We start from the raw sequence: 17,381 nt of genomic DNA, 5'->3' as shown, positions 1-17,381 counted from the left end.
GTGGCCCCTGAGGGTAAACGTGAAGCCAGAGACGTCAGACCAGATCCGTCATCTCCCTGGGAGCCACCATGCACCGAGGACCTCCCGTGGGCACGGCAATTCTGTATTTTCCATCTGAGTCTTTATCTCAATGCTTTAAGGAAAGCTGTAGCATTATTTCCATTTCCCTTTTTAAAAACAAATTTTATTTATCTGAGAGACAGAGATCTCCCACCCACGGGTCTACTCCCCAGTTGCCTGCAACAAGGGTTGGGCCAGGCTGAAGCCACGAGCCAACAACTCAGCCCAGGTCTCCCACATGGGTGGCAGGGACCCAGCCACCTGAGCCGTCACCTGCGGCCTCCCAGGGCTTGCACCGGTCAGAAGCAACCCTGGTCCTGGAACCTGGGCACTCCAGTACGGGACGTGGCCTCTTAACCACAATGCCAATCACCTGCCCTCATATCCATCCTGCAAGTCAGAGACCCCGAGGCTCAGTGACCGGACATGGCCCACCACGCTGTCCTGACTCCATCTTCCAGGCCACACTCGGAGGCTTAGGCCCAACCTTTAGCGTCCTCTGACTTGAGGGAAGGAGGGCTTAGCCGAGCTGGCGCTGCACCCGGCTCCCAGCTTCCAGTCCTCCCTACACCTACACCTTTCCAACCCCCACCTGTGAGATGGGGACAGCGCCCCCTACTGTCCTCACACCGCAGAGGAAAAGCTGAAAAGGAGTCCGGGAACTGAGTTCCGAGGCCCGCTCCACACCTCGGCTTCCTCATCTGAGAAATGGGAAAACCCCCGCTCCTCTCGGGGCTGGGGGTGCACAGAGATGGGGGAGCAAGGAGCCCGGCACGCGGCCTGGCGCCCGGCAGTGCTCTTTCCCGCGGGGTCTCTGGTGGGGCCACTGAGGCGGGGGTGGGGGTGGGGATGAGGCCTGTAGGATGCGCCCACTTACAGTTTGGTCAAATCCGCCGACAGCGGCCGCGCCTGGAACGTCCTCCTCCTGAGCTCCGGCTTCGCCTCGGTGCTCTCAGCAGCCCAGCCCTTGATCCGCTCCTGGACGCTCAGGCCCCCTTTCTCGGGCTCTGGCGCTGGTGATGGGGGCTCGGGAGTGGCCAGGGGGGATTCGGGCCCTGCTGCTGCAGCCGAGGTGCTCTCCTCCCCAAACAGACTGAGGCGCTTCCTGACGGAGCCCCTGGCGGTCCACGCTGCCCCGGCCACGCTGCACCGGTCCACGCTCTCCCCATCAGCGCCTCTGCTCTTGAGCTCGGCAAGGTCTGGGCCTTTGCCCGGCCTGGGCAAAGGGGAGGGGGGCGCCTTCTCTGGCTCCTCGCCGTCCGGCCTGGCTTTCTCTTCCCAAGGGCGCTGCTCATTCCTGGGGACCACCCTGGCCGAGCCCCCCGGGCTTCTGGGGCTGCCTGGGTTGGGCCTCTCTGGCCCCCGATGCTCGGCGTTGGAGCCCACCGGGCCCCCATGTCCCTCCTCGGCCGCCTTCCTCAGCAAGGCCTCTCTGCTCTCGAACCTGGCTGTGAGGTCCACAGACAGGGGCCTGGGCCTCCTCTCCCAGGTCTTCTCGGGCGGGGTGGGGGGTGCTTTCCCCACCCCAGCCAGCCCGCCCGGGCCCAGCTTCTGGGGCTGAAGGGCCTCCATGAAGATGGCGGACACGGGCCTGCGCTTGAGGCGAGGTCTGGGCTCTGGAGCGGGGCTGGCCGCACCCTCCACGCTGCTGGCCGCGGGGCGAGGCTGGTCTGGGCTGATTGCCTCTGGGGCCGCAGGTGGCTTTGTGTCCTGCGGGATGGAGGCTGGCCGAGGAAGGGGCGCCGTGGGCTTGCGGGCGGGCACAGCGGGCTTGGCGGCCACCTCAGGCCGGGAGCCAGAGGGGGGCTCCTGGGGCCCATGGCCCAGCCCCTTCCCTTTCCTCTGGGTGCTTTCAAAGAGAGTCATGGCGGAGGGGCTGGGCCACAGGAATGGGGCCTTGCTGAGCACAGCCGGGCTCCTCTGCAGACCTCCCCCACCGCCTGCCTCCTGCCCCCCCTGACTCGGCACCCTCCTGTCCAGGTCCTTTGCAGCCCCCTCCTCGGACGAGGCCTGCCTGGGTGGGCCAGGCCACAGAGAGGGGGCAGGGGGCTTCGCATCCGGGGCTTGCTCCTTGGAGAAGGGCTTGGGGGCGAGTCTCGGCAGAGGGAACAGGGGCCCTGGGCTGCTCAGGCTGCCTTTCCCCTCCAAGATCCGGGCCGTGGGAGCCCCCAGGGGGTCAGCAGCCTGGCGGAAGTAGGCCCGCTTCAGGGTCTCCTCCTTGCCAATGTCACCGAGGCCCGGCATCGCCGTTAGGGACGCGATGGAGCTGACCTCGACCCGCGTTGCCATGGTTACAGTTGTGGCTCCATGGGGATTAAGGACATCGGAGATGGAGGAGCAACAGCTAAAAAATAAGAAGCAAATTCAGAGACCATTTGGGTGGGAGGGAACCGAGGGACTTGGGCCCCGGCTTCTGGACCCAGCTAGTCCTCCACTGATCTGCCCCCCCCCGGGGAAGCCTGGGCCAGGCTGTCCGGCCCTCAGAGCTCTGGGCAAGGAGTGTGGACTAAAGCCCACTCCTGGCCGGCGCCGTGGCTCACTAGGCTAATCCCCCGCCTGCGGCACCGGCACACCGGGTTCTAGTCCCGGTCAGGGCGCCGGATTCTGTCCTGGTTGCCCCTCTTCCAGGCTGGCTTGCTGTTGTGGCCCGGGAGGGCAGTGGAGGATAGCCCAAGTGCTTGGGCCCCTGCACCTGCATGGGAGACCTAGAAGAAGCTCCTGGCTCCTGGCTCCTGGCTTCAGATCGTCCCAGCTCCGGCCATTGAAGCCACTTGGGGAGTGAACCAGCGGATGGAAGATCTCTCTCTTTCTCTCTTTCTTTCTCCCTCTCTGTCTGCCTGTTTTTTTAAAAAAAATGATAAAGAAGAACCATCCCTATGTCTCTTGCTCTGCCCGCGTCTGATGTCCGCTGACCCTGGGTTCTTCACTGTGCTGTCTCATTGGCTGCCTTTGTGTTCTTGACGAGTCCCAGCTAACAGGCGCTCGTTCCAAGTGCGCGCTCTCCCGGTATGCCAAGAGCTCTGTGCACTTCAATGCCTCCTCCTCACACTCTGGGGGAGGTGGCTACCCCACGCCACGTGCTGCGGCGGCCCAGGGCACAGCTCCTGGTTCACCGGCCAGGATACCAGTTCCCTCCCGGCAAGAGCCCTCTGCTCTCATCAGCCCCCGCCGAATAAGCCCCCGGAGAGGCTAAGTGAGCCTCACCTCCCCTGTGGAGGTGACCCCGAGAGGTCACCTGATTGGCTCAACCTCACACAGCACCAGCCTGGCCTAAGGCTCCTGACCAGTTCCGCCTGCATTTTTCAAAATCTCTTGTTTCTTTCTGGACCCGGGAGTGCCAGACGAGTCCCTGGGATCCACACCCCTCCCCTTCATGCCTGCGTCTTCTCTCCCTGCAAAACTGCCCCCCTGCCAGCTCCCTCTCCATGAACTAAAAAAGTCGAAGGTATTTTCGTTAAACACACGCCTCCTGCTTCCCTCCGTGGGGGCTCTCTGCTCAGCCCCCCAGGCCCTGACGCACCCAGCAGCCCCTGGCAAAGAAAGGCAGACAGACTTTGATATTTTTCTCTTCCTTACACGCTCAGTGGAGCTAACAGATTCCATCTTCCAAACCCGAGAACGCTGTCTAGACATGGAGAGAAGCGGAATGAAGGGACAGACTTGGAGAATTCACCTGCAGAGACACCCCCAGGCAGGCCCCTGAGGTCCCCAGGGTCACCCCTAAAATCAGCCCCTAGGACCTCTTGAACCCTTGCTCCAGGACACAGGACAAGGACAGGATTAGGAGGACAGGAACCCACAGGCACCCTCCAACCCCACTCATGCCAGCCCCTGAGCCCAGGCGAGCAACCACCCCACTTACCCAAGCCGGCAGGTCCTGGGCAGGGAGCAGAGACTGCCAGGGAAGGCCAAGGGTGTCACCGTCACATCTCATCACCAAGGAGGCCGTCCGTACACGTCCTGGGCAGACGCGAGCCGTGGAAGGGAAGCCCACGTTTCCGAGGTCTGGGGAAACACAAGGCGACAGCCTGGGTCCCGAGTGCCCGCACCTTGTGCACAGACGGCAGGGAGCTGTGGCGCTCCCAGCACAGCCGCTGGCATCTCCTTCGGTTTCTGCAACTCACGCTCCTTTCTGCTTTTCAATTTCACAGCCTTACATAGGCGTGTGCTTAAATAGGGCTGGATCTACGATCGGTGTTCAGAAAAATGTGACCAATGACACTACAGGAGCTGGGACATGAGTGACTCTGGCTGTGGCTAGGGCTCCTGGGTGACAGACCCCAAGGCTGTGAAAGCTCTCAGCTGTGAGTTCAGCTCCCAACCCCCACCCAGAGGCCCCTGGTCAGCTGCCCTGGGCCCATGGGCTTGCTCCTTGCTCCATCCCCTAGGACGGGCCACCTGCTATGCCCACATCCACCTCGCACAGTCCGTGCCAGCTCATCTGCCCCAGTGTGGAATGAACACAGCTCTGCATGGCTTTGCCTGGCAAAGAAGTCCCCAAGGGCAAACGTGGCTGCATCAGAGGCAATGGGACGCAAACACTGGAACATCGTTGCCCCTTGCGGGGTTGGTAAACCCGCCCGGGTGCCCGTGCTGCAGAGAAGGCAAAGGGGAAAGGTGGGAGGAAGTCTCCAGCCCACCGCTGTGACATGGGACAGCGCCCCCAGGCTCTGTCATCACCTGCACCACTTCTCAGGGTTCTGTCCCAAACACCAAGCAAATGCCTGCTCCACACAAGTCCCACAGATGGATCAATGAATGAATCTACAAGTCAATCAAACGACTGCAGAATACGCCTAGGTAAGATTTTCAAAACCTCCCCAACCGTGGAAACCCATGATTCTCAGGTTTCCATTGCACCTGTTGTAAAAGACACGGAACCTGCTTTCAGTAAATGCTTTCCAACCTGACTTTAAATGGAGCCCATATGTTATGCTTGCTTTAAGGGATGAGTCTCGTCCAAAGCATTCCGGAAGCCCACTCACACAGAAGCTGGCTGCTACTTATTCCTGGGGTGGTCTCACTCACTCTCGTTAAAAGCGTCGGCTGAGCACCACGGCCAAAGTCAGGTCATGGGGGAGCTCCCCGAAGAGCGAGGGGAAACCGAGTCAGAACCGGCTCTGGTTGTATAGACACATATACATCATGGGCGTGGGCCTGGGGCACAGACGGGAGGAAGGCGTCTGTCTGGGAGCTCGGGAGGCTGTGGTGGACCAGGACAGGGGGACGTCAGCCTGGCCACAAGCAGTAGGCGCAGCCATGGGTATTTCTCTGCCAGGTGCACAGGCTTGGTCTCCCCTAACTGATCCCCAGAGCTTGCAATCCTCATTTCCTGCAGATTCATGCGGAGAAAATCGCTTGCCTGGAAAGGGAGCCGCTAAGAACAACAGGTGCAGGGATGCGGGAGGAACGCACTCGTTCTCCCAGCCGCCTGACAGCCTCTCACCACCGCCCCACGAGACGCCAGGCTCCGAGTGCGCGCAGGGACGGGGACGCAGCCCACGGAGTCCGCAGGCTCCCAGTGAGTCCAAGAGACCCACACGGGCAAGGCCAGGGAAGCGCTTCCATTCACCACCCCACAGCCTGGCAGCTTCCCTCTCAGATTCAGAGGCGTTGATTCATGCTAACAGCTGCTGACGATCTCTCATAATTACACCCTTAACTCGGGGCTGGGCGCTCACCAGCCATTCACTCAGCCGTCCCTGGCTGCCACTTCCTGGGAAAGCTGCAATCTGCTGAGCGGCGTGGGCGGGTCCCGACACCTTCCAGCGCCTTCCGCAACGTGGCCCCAGCCCCCAGATCGGCAAATCCATCCTGTGGGGGGCATCGCGCCGACAGCCAGGCACGGATGGGCAAAGTGCGGGCTGGTGTCCACCCCGGTGTACATGCCCCAGATGGACAGGGCCCCACCGACACGTCACCCTCTCACCTCCCCGCTGACCTGCAGCCCTCGCTCGCTCATTCATTCATTCATTCATTCATTCCAATGCACAGCGAGCAAGCACCTTATATGTCCCGGACTAAGTACGTAGAATGTGAGATAAATGACAATAGGGGAGGGGACTAGAGATAGGCTGCCCTGAGAAGGGACATTTAAAATCTGCCTTCTTGCTGATCAGTCTGGCTGGGCTGGGCCTCCTGCCCCTGTCGTAGCAGCAAGCTCGGTGGTTCTCCAAATGCAAGCCACAGGCTGGAGCTCCCCCAGCTCAAAGCCCACACACAGCTCCCCACTGCCCTCTGCAGCAAGATCAGCCCTTCCCTGAAGCCAGGCAGGATCCAGTTCCTCCTCCTCCAGCGTCAGCCCAGTGATGGCCGTCGCCCCACCCGTCCGTCTCACACATACTACCAGCACAATGAACCACAGCGACATCACAGGGTGCACTCTGCCCTTCTCCTCCACCCCTCTGCACTGCCTCTTCCTCTCTGGCTGGCTAATCTCTCTTCATCCCTCAGTTCCTACCACCTCAACGCCACCTCCTCCAGGAAAGCGCCCCTGATACGCCAGGGCTGAGTGAGGAGCTCGGGTATCTCAGCCCTGTTCTTGTCCCCAACCCAGGACGGATGGGCTCCATGGTGACTGCCCCCGTCTCCTCCACAAGGCTCCTGGGGCCCGTAGACGGCTGTGTCCCTGCAGCAGGACACGGGGATGGGCAAGTACTTGAGAGAAGGAAACAGAACTTCTGCAGGTGTGGGTGGGGGGAATGGACACGCCCATCTGCTCCCAGAGACCTTGTAAGTGAGAAAAGCGTTGGGCCTGGCAGTTGAGGCGCCTCTTGGGATGCCCACACCCCACGTCGGAGTGCCAGGGTTGGGGTTCCAGCTCCAGCCCTGTTTCCAGTGTCCTGCTAATGTGACTCGTAGGACGCAGCAGGCGATGGCTTCAGTAGCTGGGTCCCCTATGGGAGACCTGGACTGACTTCCCAGCCCCTCGCTTCTGCCTGACCCAGCCTAGGCTGTTGTCGGCATTTGGGGGGTGAACCAGAAGATGGGAGCGCTCACACTCTCTCTCTCTGCCTCTCAAAAAATGAAAAAGTTTTTTTTTTCTGAAAAGCAAATCAACCAAATTCATTTTTTTCTTTCTTTTTTTAAAAAAGACTTATTTAGGCTGGCGCCGCGGCTCACTAGGCTAATCCTCCGCCTTGCGGCACCGGCACACCGGGTTCTAGTCCCGGTCGGGGCGCCGGATTCTGTCCCAGTCGCCCCTCTTCCAGGCCAGCTCTCTGCTGTGGCCAGGGAGTGCAGTGGAGGATGGCCCAAGTGCTTGGGCCCTGCACCCCATGGGAGACCAGGAGAAGCGCCTGGTTCCTGCCATTGGATCAGCGCGGTGCACCGGCCGCGGCGGCCATTGGAGGGTGAACCAATGGCAAAGGAAGACCTTTCTCTCTGTCTCTCTCTCACTGTCCACTCTGCCTGTCAAAAAATAAAAAAAAGAAATTTAAAAAAAGACTTATTTATTTATTTGAAAGGCAGAGTTACAGAGAGTTAGAATTTCCATCCGCTGGTTCACTCCCCAAATGACCATAATGGTTGGAGCTGGGCTGGTCCAAAGCCAAGAGCCAGGAACTTCTTCCAGGTCTCCTATGTGGGAGCAGGGTCCCAAGCACTTGGGCCACCCTCCTCTGCTTTCCCAAGCTCATTAGCAGGGAGCTGGATCAGAAGTGGAACACCTGGGACTCGAACCGGCGCCCATATGGGATGGCAGCATTGCAGGTGCTGGCTTTACCCACTGTGTCACAGTGTTAGTACCACGGATTCATTTTCCTTGGTTCTTTTTTTAATATTTATTTATTTGAAATGCAGAGTTACAGAGAGAGAGAGAGAGAGAGAGAGAGGGAGATATAAAGACAGAGATCTTCTATCCCCTGGTTCATTCCCCAAAGGGCCACAATGGCTGGAGCTGGTCTAGTCCAAAGCCAGGAGCTTCATCCGGTCACCTCTGTGGGTGCAGGGGCCCAAACACTTGGCCATCTCCTGTGCTTTGCCAGGCACATTAGCAGGGAGCTGCACTGGAAATGGAGCAGCCAAGACTTTTAACCGGTGTCCATACAGGATGCCGGAATAGCAGACTGCTGCTTAACCCACTAGGCCACAGCGCCAGCCCCTCCCAGATCGATTTTCAACTCAGATTTTTGAAACCCCATCAAGAGCCAGGCAGCATCCCAAACAATTCTGCGCCTTTTCTGCCTCCCGTCTTCAAGCCTCTGGACAACCTGTGCCGTTCAAATCATCCCCACATTGTACAGATGGGGAAACGCGGCTCAGATTACGCCGGTCCTGGGCCGCGTTGCCAGTGAGGAGCAGAGCCGTAGGGCCAGGGCTCCCGACTCCATACCAGGCATTTTCACCCCCCTCCCCCACCCAAAAAAAAAGATTTATTTTCAACTCAGTAATCCCACTTCTAATACCTTACATTATGGAAGTAAGCTAAAAGAAAAGTCACACATAGAGGTGTCCACTGCAGGGTGCTCTGGGCAGTAGCTACCGAGTTGTCTATAAAGTCGCGGGAATCCACCCTGCTGACACTCCCCTGTGTGAAATAACCTGCATCCCTAAGTCATCTGAAGATGTCACAAGTACAGCAGTGCATGGCCGGGGTGGGGAAGGGGGACGGGATCCAGAACCCCAATGCCCAGCACCAAAATTGTGCCCCCACCCCCACCGCCAAGTCCTGTGCTTGGGATCAGAAAAGACAGACACCACGCCCACAATACAAAAACTCAGAAACAAGGCGAACTCATTGCAGGAGAGTATCTCGGCCAGGGGTGGAGCAGTGGGGCCCCCAGGCGAAGCTGCCTCCTGCAGCGCCAGCATCCCCTATCAGAGCGGCTCTGTGAGTCCCGGCTGCTCTGCCTCTGATCCAGCTCCCTGCTAATGCACCTGGGAAGGCAGCTGATGACGGCCCAAGTCCCTGGGACCCCTGCCACCTACGTGGGAGACCATGATGGAGTTCCTGGCTCCTGGCTTCAGCCATTTGGGGAAATGAACCAGTGGATGGAAGATCTCTCTCTCTCACATACCCTCCTTCCCTCCCGTACCCTCCTTCCCTCCCTCCTTTCTGGTCTCTCCCTCAATCTCTGTAACTGTGCCTTTCAAATAAAAGGAAAAGTAATCTTTAAAAGGACAATGTGTCAGCCCCAGGCCCCAGGCTGGAAATGAGGGCAGGGGTTGGCAGTGAGGTAGGAAGTGAGTGCTTCCGGGGGCGGGGGAGGGGCAGGTGGGATGACTTCTGTACTGTGACAAGGACACAGGACTGGGTCTCTGAGAGGACACGGAGGAGTGGAGAAAACCAAAGGCGCGACCAGTGCTGGGGTAGAGCTGTGGGTACTTTTTTTTTTTTTTTTTTTTTTTTTTTTGACAGGCAGAGTAGACAGAGAGAGAGAGAGAAAGGTCTTCCTTTTTCCATTAGCTCACCCCCCAAAAGCCGCTGCGGCCGGTGCGCTGCAGCCTGCATGCTGCGCTGATCCGAAGCCAGGAGCCAGGTGCTTCCTCCTGGTCTCCCACGGGGTGCAGGGCCCAAGGACTTGGGCCATCCTCCACTGCCCTCCTGGGCCACAGCAGAGAGCTGGCCTGGAAGAGGAGCAACTGGGACAGAATCCGGCGCCCCGACCGGGACTAGAACCTGGGGTGCTGGCGCCACAGGTGGAGGATTAGCCTATTGAGCCGCGGCGCCGGCTTTGTGGGTACATTTTTAAATCGCTTTGGATTCCCAGAAACCGGGTTTATGCACACCAATTTCTTTGGGAATTCTCCACACCAGAGGTTTCCCTCTGAGCTGCATTCGCCCCCACCAGTTCAGGCCGCCCTGGGCAGGCACTAAGGGCCTGGCCCCCTCCCGGGACTCATGGGGCGGAGTGGAAACACCTGCCATTCATGCAGCAGGCACGGTGGGCCAGGCTCTGTGCCGAATGGTTGGCCAGTATAGGCACCCGAGGAGAGGCAGGCAGAGACCCCTGGTTGACAGAGGAGGAGACTGGGGCTGGACGACGATGCCATGCGTCCCCAGATGGCTGGAGCTGCGGACCCCACCCTCCTGCCCAGTCCCATTTCTTCCAAAGTCCACACGGGCTTAACTGGAAACACTGCTTTTTATGACATGCACAGGTAAAAGGCAAACCACGCCCATCAGGGCGGTTATTATAGGGGAGGGGGAGAGAGAAGGGGAGGTGTGAGGGAAGGGGGAGGGAAGGGGTGGGGAGAAAAAGGAAAGAAAGAGGAAACAAAAAGAAGGAAGGAAATAAACAAGGAGATAGAGACCCGGGCACCTCCTCTGTCACTGCCGCTGTGTCACTGGGGTGACAATAAAAGGTGGCAGCCACCACAGAAAAAAACTGTGGACCTTCCTTGAAAAATCTAGTGAAGAACCCAGCAATCCTGCCCCCTGGCATACCTCCCCAACAGAACTGAAAGCAGAGACTCAGACAGAGGTTTGCACACCCACATGCAATGCAGCCTGATTCACAACAGCCAGGATGTGGAAATCACTCCGGCGTCCACTGACAGGCGAGTGGGTAAACACGACGTGGTAGAACCACACAGTGGAATACTGCTCAGCCTTCAAAAGGAAGGGAGTGGGGGCCGGTGCTGTGGCATAGCGGGTAAAGGTGCTACCTGCAGTGCCAGCATTCCATATGGCCACCGGTTCGGGTCCCCGCTGCTCTACTTCTGATCCAGCTCTCTGCTATGACCTGGGATAGTAGAAAAGGATGGCCCAAATCCTTGGAAGACCTCTCTCTCTCTCTCTCTCTCTCTCTCTCTCTCTCTCTGCCTCTCCTTCTCTGTAACTCTGACTTTAAAGCAAATAAATAATCTTAAAAAAAAAAAAAAAAGGAAGGGAGGGGTCGGCACTGTGACACAGCAGGTTAAAGCCCCGGCTTGCAGTGCTGGCATCCCATATGGGCACTGGTTCAAGTCCCAAGTCCCGGCTGCTCCACTTCCAATCCAGCTCTCTGCTGTGGCCTGGGAAAGTAGAAGATGGCCCAAGTCCTTGGGCCCACGAACCAGGAAAAAAGCTCCTGACTCCTGGCTTTGGCTCATCTCAGCTCTGGCCGTTGTGGTCATTTGGGGAGTGAACCAGCAGATGGAAGACCTCTCTCTGGCTCTACCTCTCTCTTACTCTTTCAAATAAATAAAATAAATATTAAAAAAGAAGGGAATTCTGACACCTGCTACCACACTAAGGACACAATGCTAAGCAGAATGAGCCCATCACACAAAGACAAAGCCTGCAGGATTCCACTTAGAGGAGATACTTGGAGTCATCACACCCATATAGATAGAAAATGGAATGATTACTGCCCAGGGCTGAGAACAGGGAGTGGAAGTTAATGTCTAACGGGCACAGCGTTTCTTTTTTTTATTTAAACATTTCTGTACTCACTTTGTTTGAAAGGCAGAGTGATAGAAAGATCTTCCATCTACTGGTTCACTCCCCAAACGGCCAAGGCTGGGCAAGACTGAAGCCAGGAGCCAGGAGCTTCATCCAGGTCCTCCCATGTGGGTGCAACGGCCCAAGCACTTGGGCCATCTTCCACTGTCTTCCAGGTGCGTGCGGCAGGGAGCTGGATTCGAAGCGGAGCTCCCAGGACTCAAACTGGCACTCCAAAATGGGATGCTGGTATCCCAGGCAATGGCTTAACCCACTGTGCCACACCACTACCAGTCCCAGAGTTCACCTGGGAAGATGCCAATGTCCCAGAGATGGCTGGTGGTGATGGCTGCCCAACAGTATGGATGTGTTCAGTGCCACCAAGCTCCAGGCCTCCAGCTGTTAGGATGCCTGAGTCCCACCCCAGAGTACCCGGGTTTGAGTCCCGGTTCCACTCTTGTCTCCAGCTCCCTGCTAATGCACACCCTGGGAGGCAGCAGGTGATGGTCCAAGTACCTGGGTCCTTGCCACCCATGTGGGAGACCTGGTTGGAGTTCCCAGCTCCTGCCTTCAACCTGGCCCAGACTTGGCTGTTGAGAGCATTTGCGGAGTGAACCAGAGGATGGAAGATGTGTGTGTGTGTGTGTGTGTGTGCACGCGTGTGCGTGCCTCTCAAATAAATAATTGTTTAAAAACAGGTTTGGGGAATGCTGGGTCCCACAATGATAAACCCTCAGCACCTTTAATAAGCATGGATTTGCCTTTTATACCCCTCCCCCTAAAGCACAACCAAACCGTGCCTCCCACTCCCCTGGGCCAGGTGGGACCGCTGATTGGAGAAGGACCCTCTCAGCTTATCTCTGCCCTCTATGCAAACATCCGCCTTTTCAATGTTCCCCTGGCCGGTTCCTTCCTACAATTTGTGCTATTTTGGGACAGCTGACCACTCATTGAAACCTTTCATCAAGCTGCTTTTTTTTTCTCCCTCTCTCTTGTTTTTTCTCTTGATCAAGGGGTGGCAGACTATCCTCCAGGAGCCAAACACAGCCCGCTGCCTGATTTTGCAAATAAAGTTTTATTGGCACACAGCCACACCCATCTGTGTATATGTGGCTTCTTCCAGGAGCCTTTGTCTAGGGCCCTGTCTCAGCAACACACGAGTTGTACAGATGCCCCAGAAAGCCCAAAACGGTTCCTGTGACCGCGCCCAGCCACGGGCTCCTGACCCCTGCCCCCAACTGTGCAAAACTCAGTCCCCTGAGAGATGACTCCCTGGCGGATGCACCACCCTCCTCCAGGACACACCCAAAGCTCTCTCCCGGATTCTGGCTGAGTCTCTGCAGGTATCCCACCTGCTAACCACAGAAACATTCCAGAATGCAGACAGGGGGTGGGCTTTGTTCTGCTTAGGGTGCCCACACCCCAAGTCGGACAGAGGGCCTGAGCGAGTCCCAGACACGGGTGATGGCTCCAGTACTTGCGTCCCTGCCCTCCATGTGGGAGACCAGACCAAGTTCCAGATTCTCTCTCTCTGCTTCTTTGTCTTTCAAATAAACAACAAGGGGCAGGCATTGTGGGGTATCGGGTAAAGCCACCACCTGCAGTGCCAACATCCCATATGGGCGCTGGTTCAAGTCCGGGGTGCTCCATTTCTGATCCAGCTCTCTGTTATGGCCTGGGAAAGCAGTGGAAGATGGCCCAAGTGCTTGGGCCCCTGCACCCAAGTGGGAGACCCGGAAGAAGCTCCTGGCTCCTAGCTTCGGATTGGCGCAGCTCCAGCTGTAGTGGCCATTTGGGGAGTGAACCAGAGAATGGAAGACCTCTCTCTCTGCCTCTGCCTCTCTGTAATTCTGCCTTTCAAATAAATAAATCTTTAAAACATAAGTAAACAAATAACAAAATGCTGAAATACAGAAGAGCAAAGGCATTTTTATTCATCTTAAATCCCACCATCCAGTGCCAGCTCAGAGCCCCTCCTGGCACTGAACCTGGGCCTTCGCAGAGTGCATAGGAGCTGCTGGTCCAAGCTCACATGCATCGCACTCACAACGTCGTCTGGGAACTTGATTGTGTTGTTGTTCATGTCAAGGGGGTCCTGAGAGTCTTCCACATTAACAGCCATGCGGAGCATACCTATAACAAGCTAAGAAGACAGCGGCTTCTGATGGCTCACAGCCCATCCCCCACTCCTGGACCTTTAATGGCCAACTTTCCAGTCACTGAACACAAGAGTCCACCCTGCACGGGACACCCACACGCGGTTCCTTTCCCAAGGGCGTGTGCCATTTGGCAAAGCACTGGGCAGATACGTGCAGAGTCACACCCCAGGGAGCGTTTCCCAGGCTGACTCAACGCCCAGCCCCGGAGGTCGGGGTGCTCGGCCTGACCCCGGGGGCAGACCTAGTCAAGGTGTGACCCCTGCCCTGGCCCTCGCCCTGCACGCAAGATCCTGGAACCTTGGCTTGAAGGTTTCCAAGGACGATTCCAACAGCTCCCCGAGATAAGTGAGTCTGGGGCCAGCCTGGAGGCAGTGTGCTGCCCGGCGTCTTTACAGAGGGCAGGAAGGAAGACCCAGGCCTGGGACTGACGTCCAGGGCACAGGAAGCTCAGTCTGGAAGCTCAGTTCTTCTCTACACACAGAAGCACGAGGCTGGATGGGGAGAGGGGACCCCAACGGGCTCTTGGTGATGGGGAGAGGGGGACCCCCATCGGGCTCTTAGTGATAGTAGAGGGGGACCTCCAATGGGCTCTTGGTGCCTGACAGGTGCCAACACATTCCAGGAAAAGAAAAATAGTAATGCTGTCCAGGACAATTAGCTCAGGTTGGCCCCAAGCTGCCTTTTGTGCACAGATCAAACTCTGGGAAGGTCCGAGCGTGTCACCCGCCGAGTCCAAAGTTATCAACAGTTCCCACTGTTCACGGCAGAGCAAGGGGGGCCCGACTCGCAAGAGCTAGCCTCGTCTACGCCGCAGGCCCTAACGCCCCCCGGTTCTCACAGGAGCCAGTCTCGTCTACACCACAGGCCCTAACACACTCCAGTTTTCACAGGAGCTAGCCTTGTGTACACAGCAGGCCCTAACATGCCCCAGTTCTCACAGGAGCCAGCTCTGTCTATACCACAGGCTCTGATATGCCCTGGTTCTCACGAGAGCTAGCTCCATCTATACCGCAGGCACTAACATGCCCTGGTTCTCACAAGAGCTAGCTCCGTCTATACCGCAGGCCCTAACATGCCCTGGTTCTCACTAGAGCTAGCTCCGTCTACACCACAGGCCCTAACACGCCCTGGTTCTCACGAGAGCTAGCTCCGTCTACACCGCAGGCCCTAACATGCCCTGGTTCTCACGAGAGCTAGCTCCGTCTATACCGCAGGCCCTAACATGCCCTGGTTCTCACGAGAGCTAGCTCCGTCTACACCGCAGGCCCTAACACGCCCTGGTTCTCACGAGAGCTAGCTCCATCTACACTGCAGGCCCTAACATGTCCTAGTTCTCAGGGGAACTAGCTCCGTCTACACCACAGGCACTAACATGCCCTGGTTCTCAGGGGAGCTAGCTCCATCTACACCGCAGGCCCTAACATGCCCTGGTTCTCAGGGGAGCTAGCCCCGTCTACACCGCAGGCCCTAACACGCCCCGGTTCTTGAGTGTCCTTCTCATCCTATTCTCTCCCCACAGACGACCTTTTGTCCCCAGCACGATTTCCTTTCAGAGCAGTTCAAGCAATGTCTCTTCCAGGAAGCCCACAATGATTTCCCAGGCCAAAGTCACTCCAACCCATCTCAGCAAGTCACCTCATCAAAACGCTGAGATCAGACCAGTGCTATGGCATAGTGGGAAAAGCTGCCGCCTGCAATGCCAGCATCCCATACAGGCACTGGTTTGAGTCCCGGCTGCTCTACTTCCTAGCCAGCTCTCTGCTATGGCCTGGGAAAGCAGTGGAAGATGGCCAAAGTGCTTGGGCCCCTGCACCCATGTGAGAGACCTGGAAGAAGCTCCTGGCTCCTGGCTTCAGATCGGCACAGCTCCGGCCATCGTGGCCATTTGGGGAGTGAACCAGTGGATGAAAGACCTCTCTCTGTCTCTGTCTCTGTCTCTCTGACTCTGCTTCTGCCTTCAAATAAACAAATAAATCTTTAAAAAAAAAAAAAAAAGAAAGAAAGAAAACAACAACAACAACCACCTGAGATGAGAGAAAGAAGAGAACGCCTGGGTCCGCCCCCTCCCGCACAGACACCTCCACGGGGACCCTACTGGATGCTCGCTTAGGAGACACTGAAGCGAACAGGCAGCCCCCGGCAGGCCACGAGGCAGCTCCTGGTTACCATGGGGACACGCTAAGGCCCAGTCGGCTGCGAGGCGAGGCGCCTGCACTGGATGCTTCTGCTCCAGTTCTGCAGGGAGCGCCGGGTAGCGCTTGGGTGGTGCCTCCAGCACCTTAACACCCACGTCTCCCCACCTGCTCATCTCCCAGTGCAGCCCAGCGAAGACTGCCTCGGGCGCAGTGGTGGTGAAGTCGCCCGCATCCCGAGTCTGACCGCCTGGGTCCAAGTCCCCGCTCGGCTTCCGATGCCCGTGTGCACCTTGGGAGGCAGCAGGTGACAGACGGCTCAAGTGGTTGGGTCCGGTCACCCACACGGGAGACGTGGATCGAGCTGTGGGCTCGTGGCTCTGGGCTGGCCCAGCCCTGTTTGTTATGGGCATTTGGGGCTGAACCAGCAACAGTAGATCTATGTCTGTCTGTCTGTCTGTCTGCCTCTCTCTCTCTCTTTACCTTTCAAAATAAAATGGAAATTAATAAAAATCCAGTAAGGAACAGCCTCAAGTTGAGACCAGCAGTGGTGGTGGCAGAAGATTTAGAAACGTTGCTTTATTTTCTTTGTATTTGATTTTTGTTGCTATTTTCTATTTAAAGCCAGCGACATCGGTTTTCTAATCGCAGCAGAGATTTTTCTAAAAGGTCCCGTCTTCAATAAACTGATCTAATTTTTGAAAACCGGAAAGGCTTAGGAACAATGGTTCCAGGGCGATGTGGATCTGGTCAGGGCTCGTGCTTTTGTTTGCTTGTTTCCTGCGAAGCAGGAAATCGCCAGGAAAGCGCAGGGCAGCGGGAGCAGCGCGGCAGACGCGGGCTCTCGGCGTGGCCTTCCTCACGGCCATCCACGCGGGCCCTCGGTCTCAGCTTCCTCTGCAGCCAGGAGTGGCTGCGTGACCCACGGTAGCCCAAAATACATCAGAACACAAGCGGACACGGGCAAGACTTCCAGGGAGGCACTTCCTTTGACGATAAAGAAACAGATGACACTTGCGGCACCGCCTCTCCTTTTTCCTGCCTGGAACAGGATGTGATGCCTGGAGCCATGGGAACCATCTTGAAGACAAGAGACCACACGCTAACTCCTTCAGAATAACAGCGTGGAAAAGACCTTGAGGGCACAGTTGAGCCACTGCATGCACTCAGAACTGCTCTCCTCCAGCTTTTCTCTTGACGGAAAAAAAAAAATGACACGAACATACTTGTTCAAGCACTGTTAGGGTTTTTGTTACATGCAGGCAAAAGCCTTCCTCATGTACACAGGGAGGTTAGCAGAAATTGGTCAAGCAGACGACTGTCTGAGACACACTCGACCATGCCTGCCTTAAGGATTCTACACAAACGTGCGATGAGTACCCGTGTCTATAAACAAGTGACACAAAGCCTCGCAGGGGTATCTGTGGCTTGATGGGAGATTTTGAGGGTAAGTGGGATTGGCCACAATTTGCAGAGCCAAAGGAATAGCTCTCTAACGGAAAAATGAGAGAGAGAGAGGGGTGGGGGGGATTCATGGGCATCTGTCCCCTCACCCACTCTCAAACTGCCCCCCAGTGGCCAGGCTGGGGAGAGGGGAGAGAGGGATGCTGGGGACCAGCGAGGCTGGGCCATGACCTATCCCAGGCTGCCTTCTGCACAGGCGCA

General features: G+C 57.1%; 1 protein-coding gene across 2 annotated transcripts in view; it reads right to left on the bottom strand.

Moving 5' to 3' along the window:
- Window positions 1–17,381, bottom strand: part of KIAA1671 (KIAA1671 ortholog) — a 188,030-nt gene that overhangs the window by 133,382 nt on the left and 37,267 nt on the right. For both annotated transcript variants that reach the window (XM_070066040.2, XM_070066041.2), the window contains exons 2-3: window positions 3,923–4,065; window positions 938–2,404 (exon numbers count right to left, since the gene is read on the bottom strand). In XM_070066040.2, the coding sequence (XP_069922141.2) occupies window positions 938–2,349 (1,412 nt within the window). In that variant the 5' untranslated portion in view covers window positions 2,350–2,404; window positions 3,923–4,065. The remainder of the gene's footprint in view (window positions 1–937; window positions 2,405–3,922; window positions 4,066–17,381) is intronic.

This window comes from Oryctolagus cuniculus, chromosome 21 (genome assembly GCF_051225735.1).
Source record: "Oryctolagus cuniculus isolate XC-2025 breed Fujian yellow rabbit chromosome 21, ASM5122573v1, whole genome shotgun sequence".
NCBI classification, from domain to species: Eukaryota; Metazoa; Chordata; class Mammalia; order Lagomorpha; family Leporidae; genus Oryctolagus; species Oryctolagus cuniculus.
Note: the sequence above shows the minus strand (reverse complement) of the source record. Positions and strands in the feature narration are given on the sequence as shown.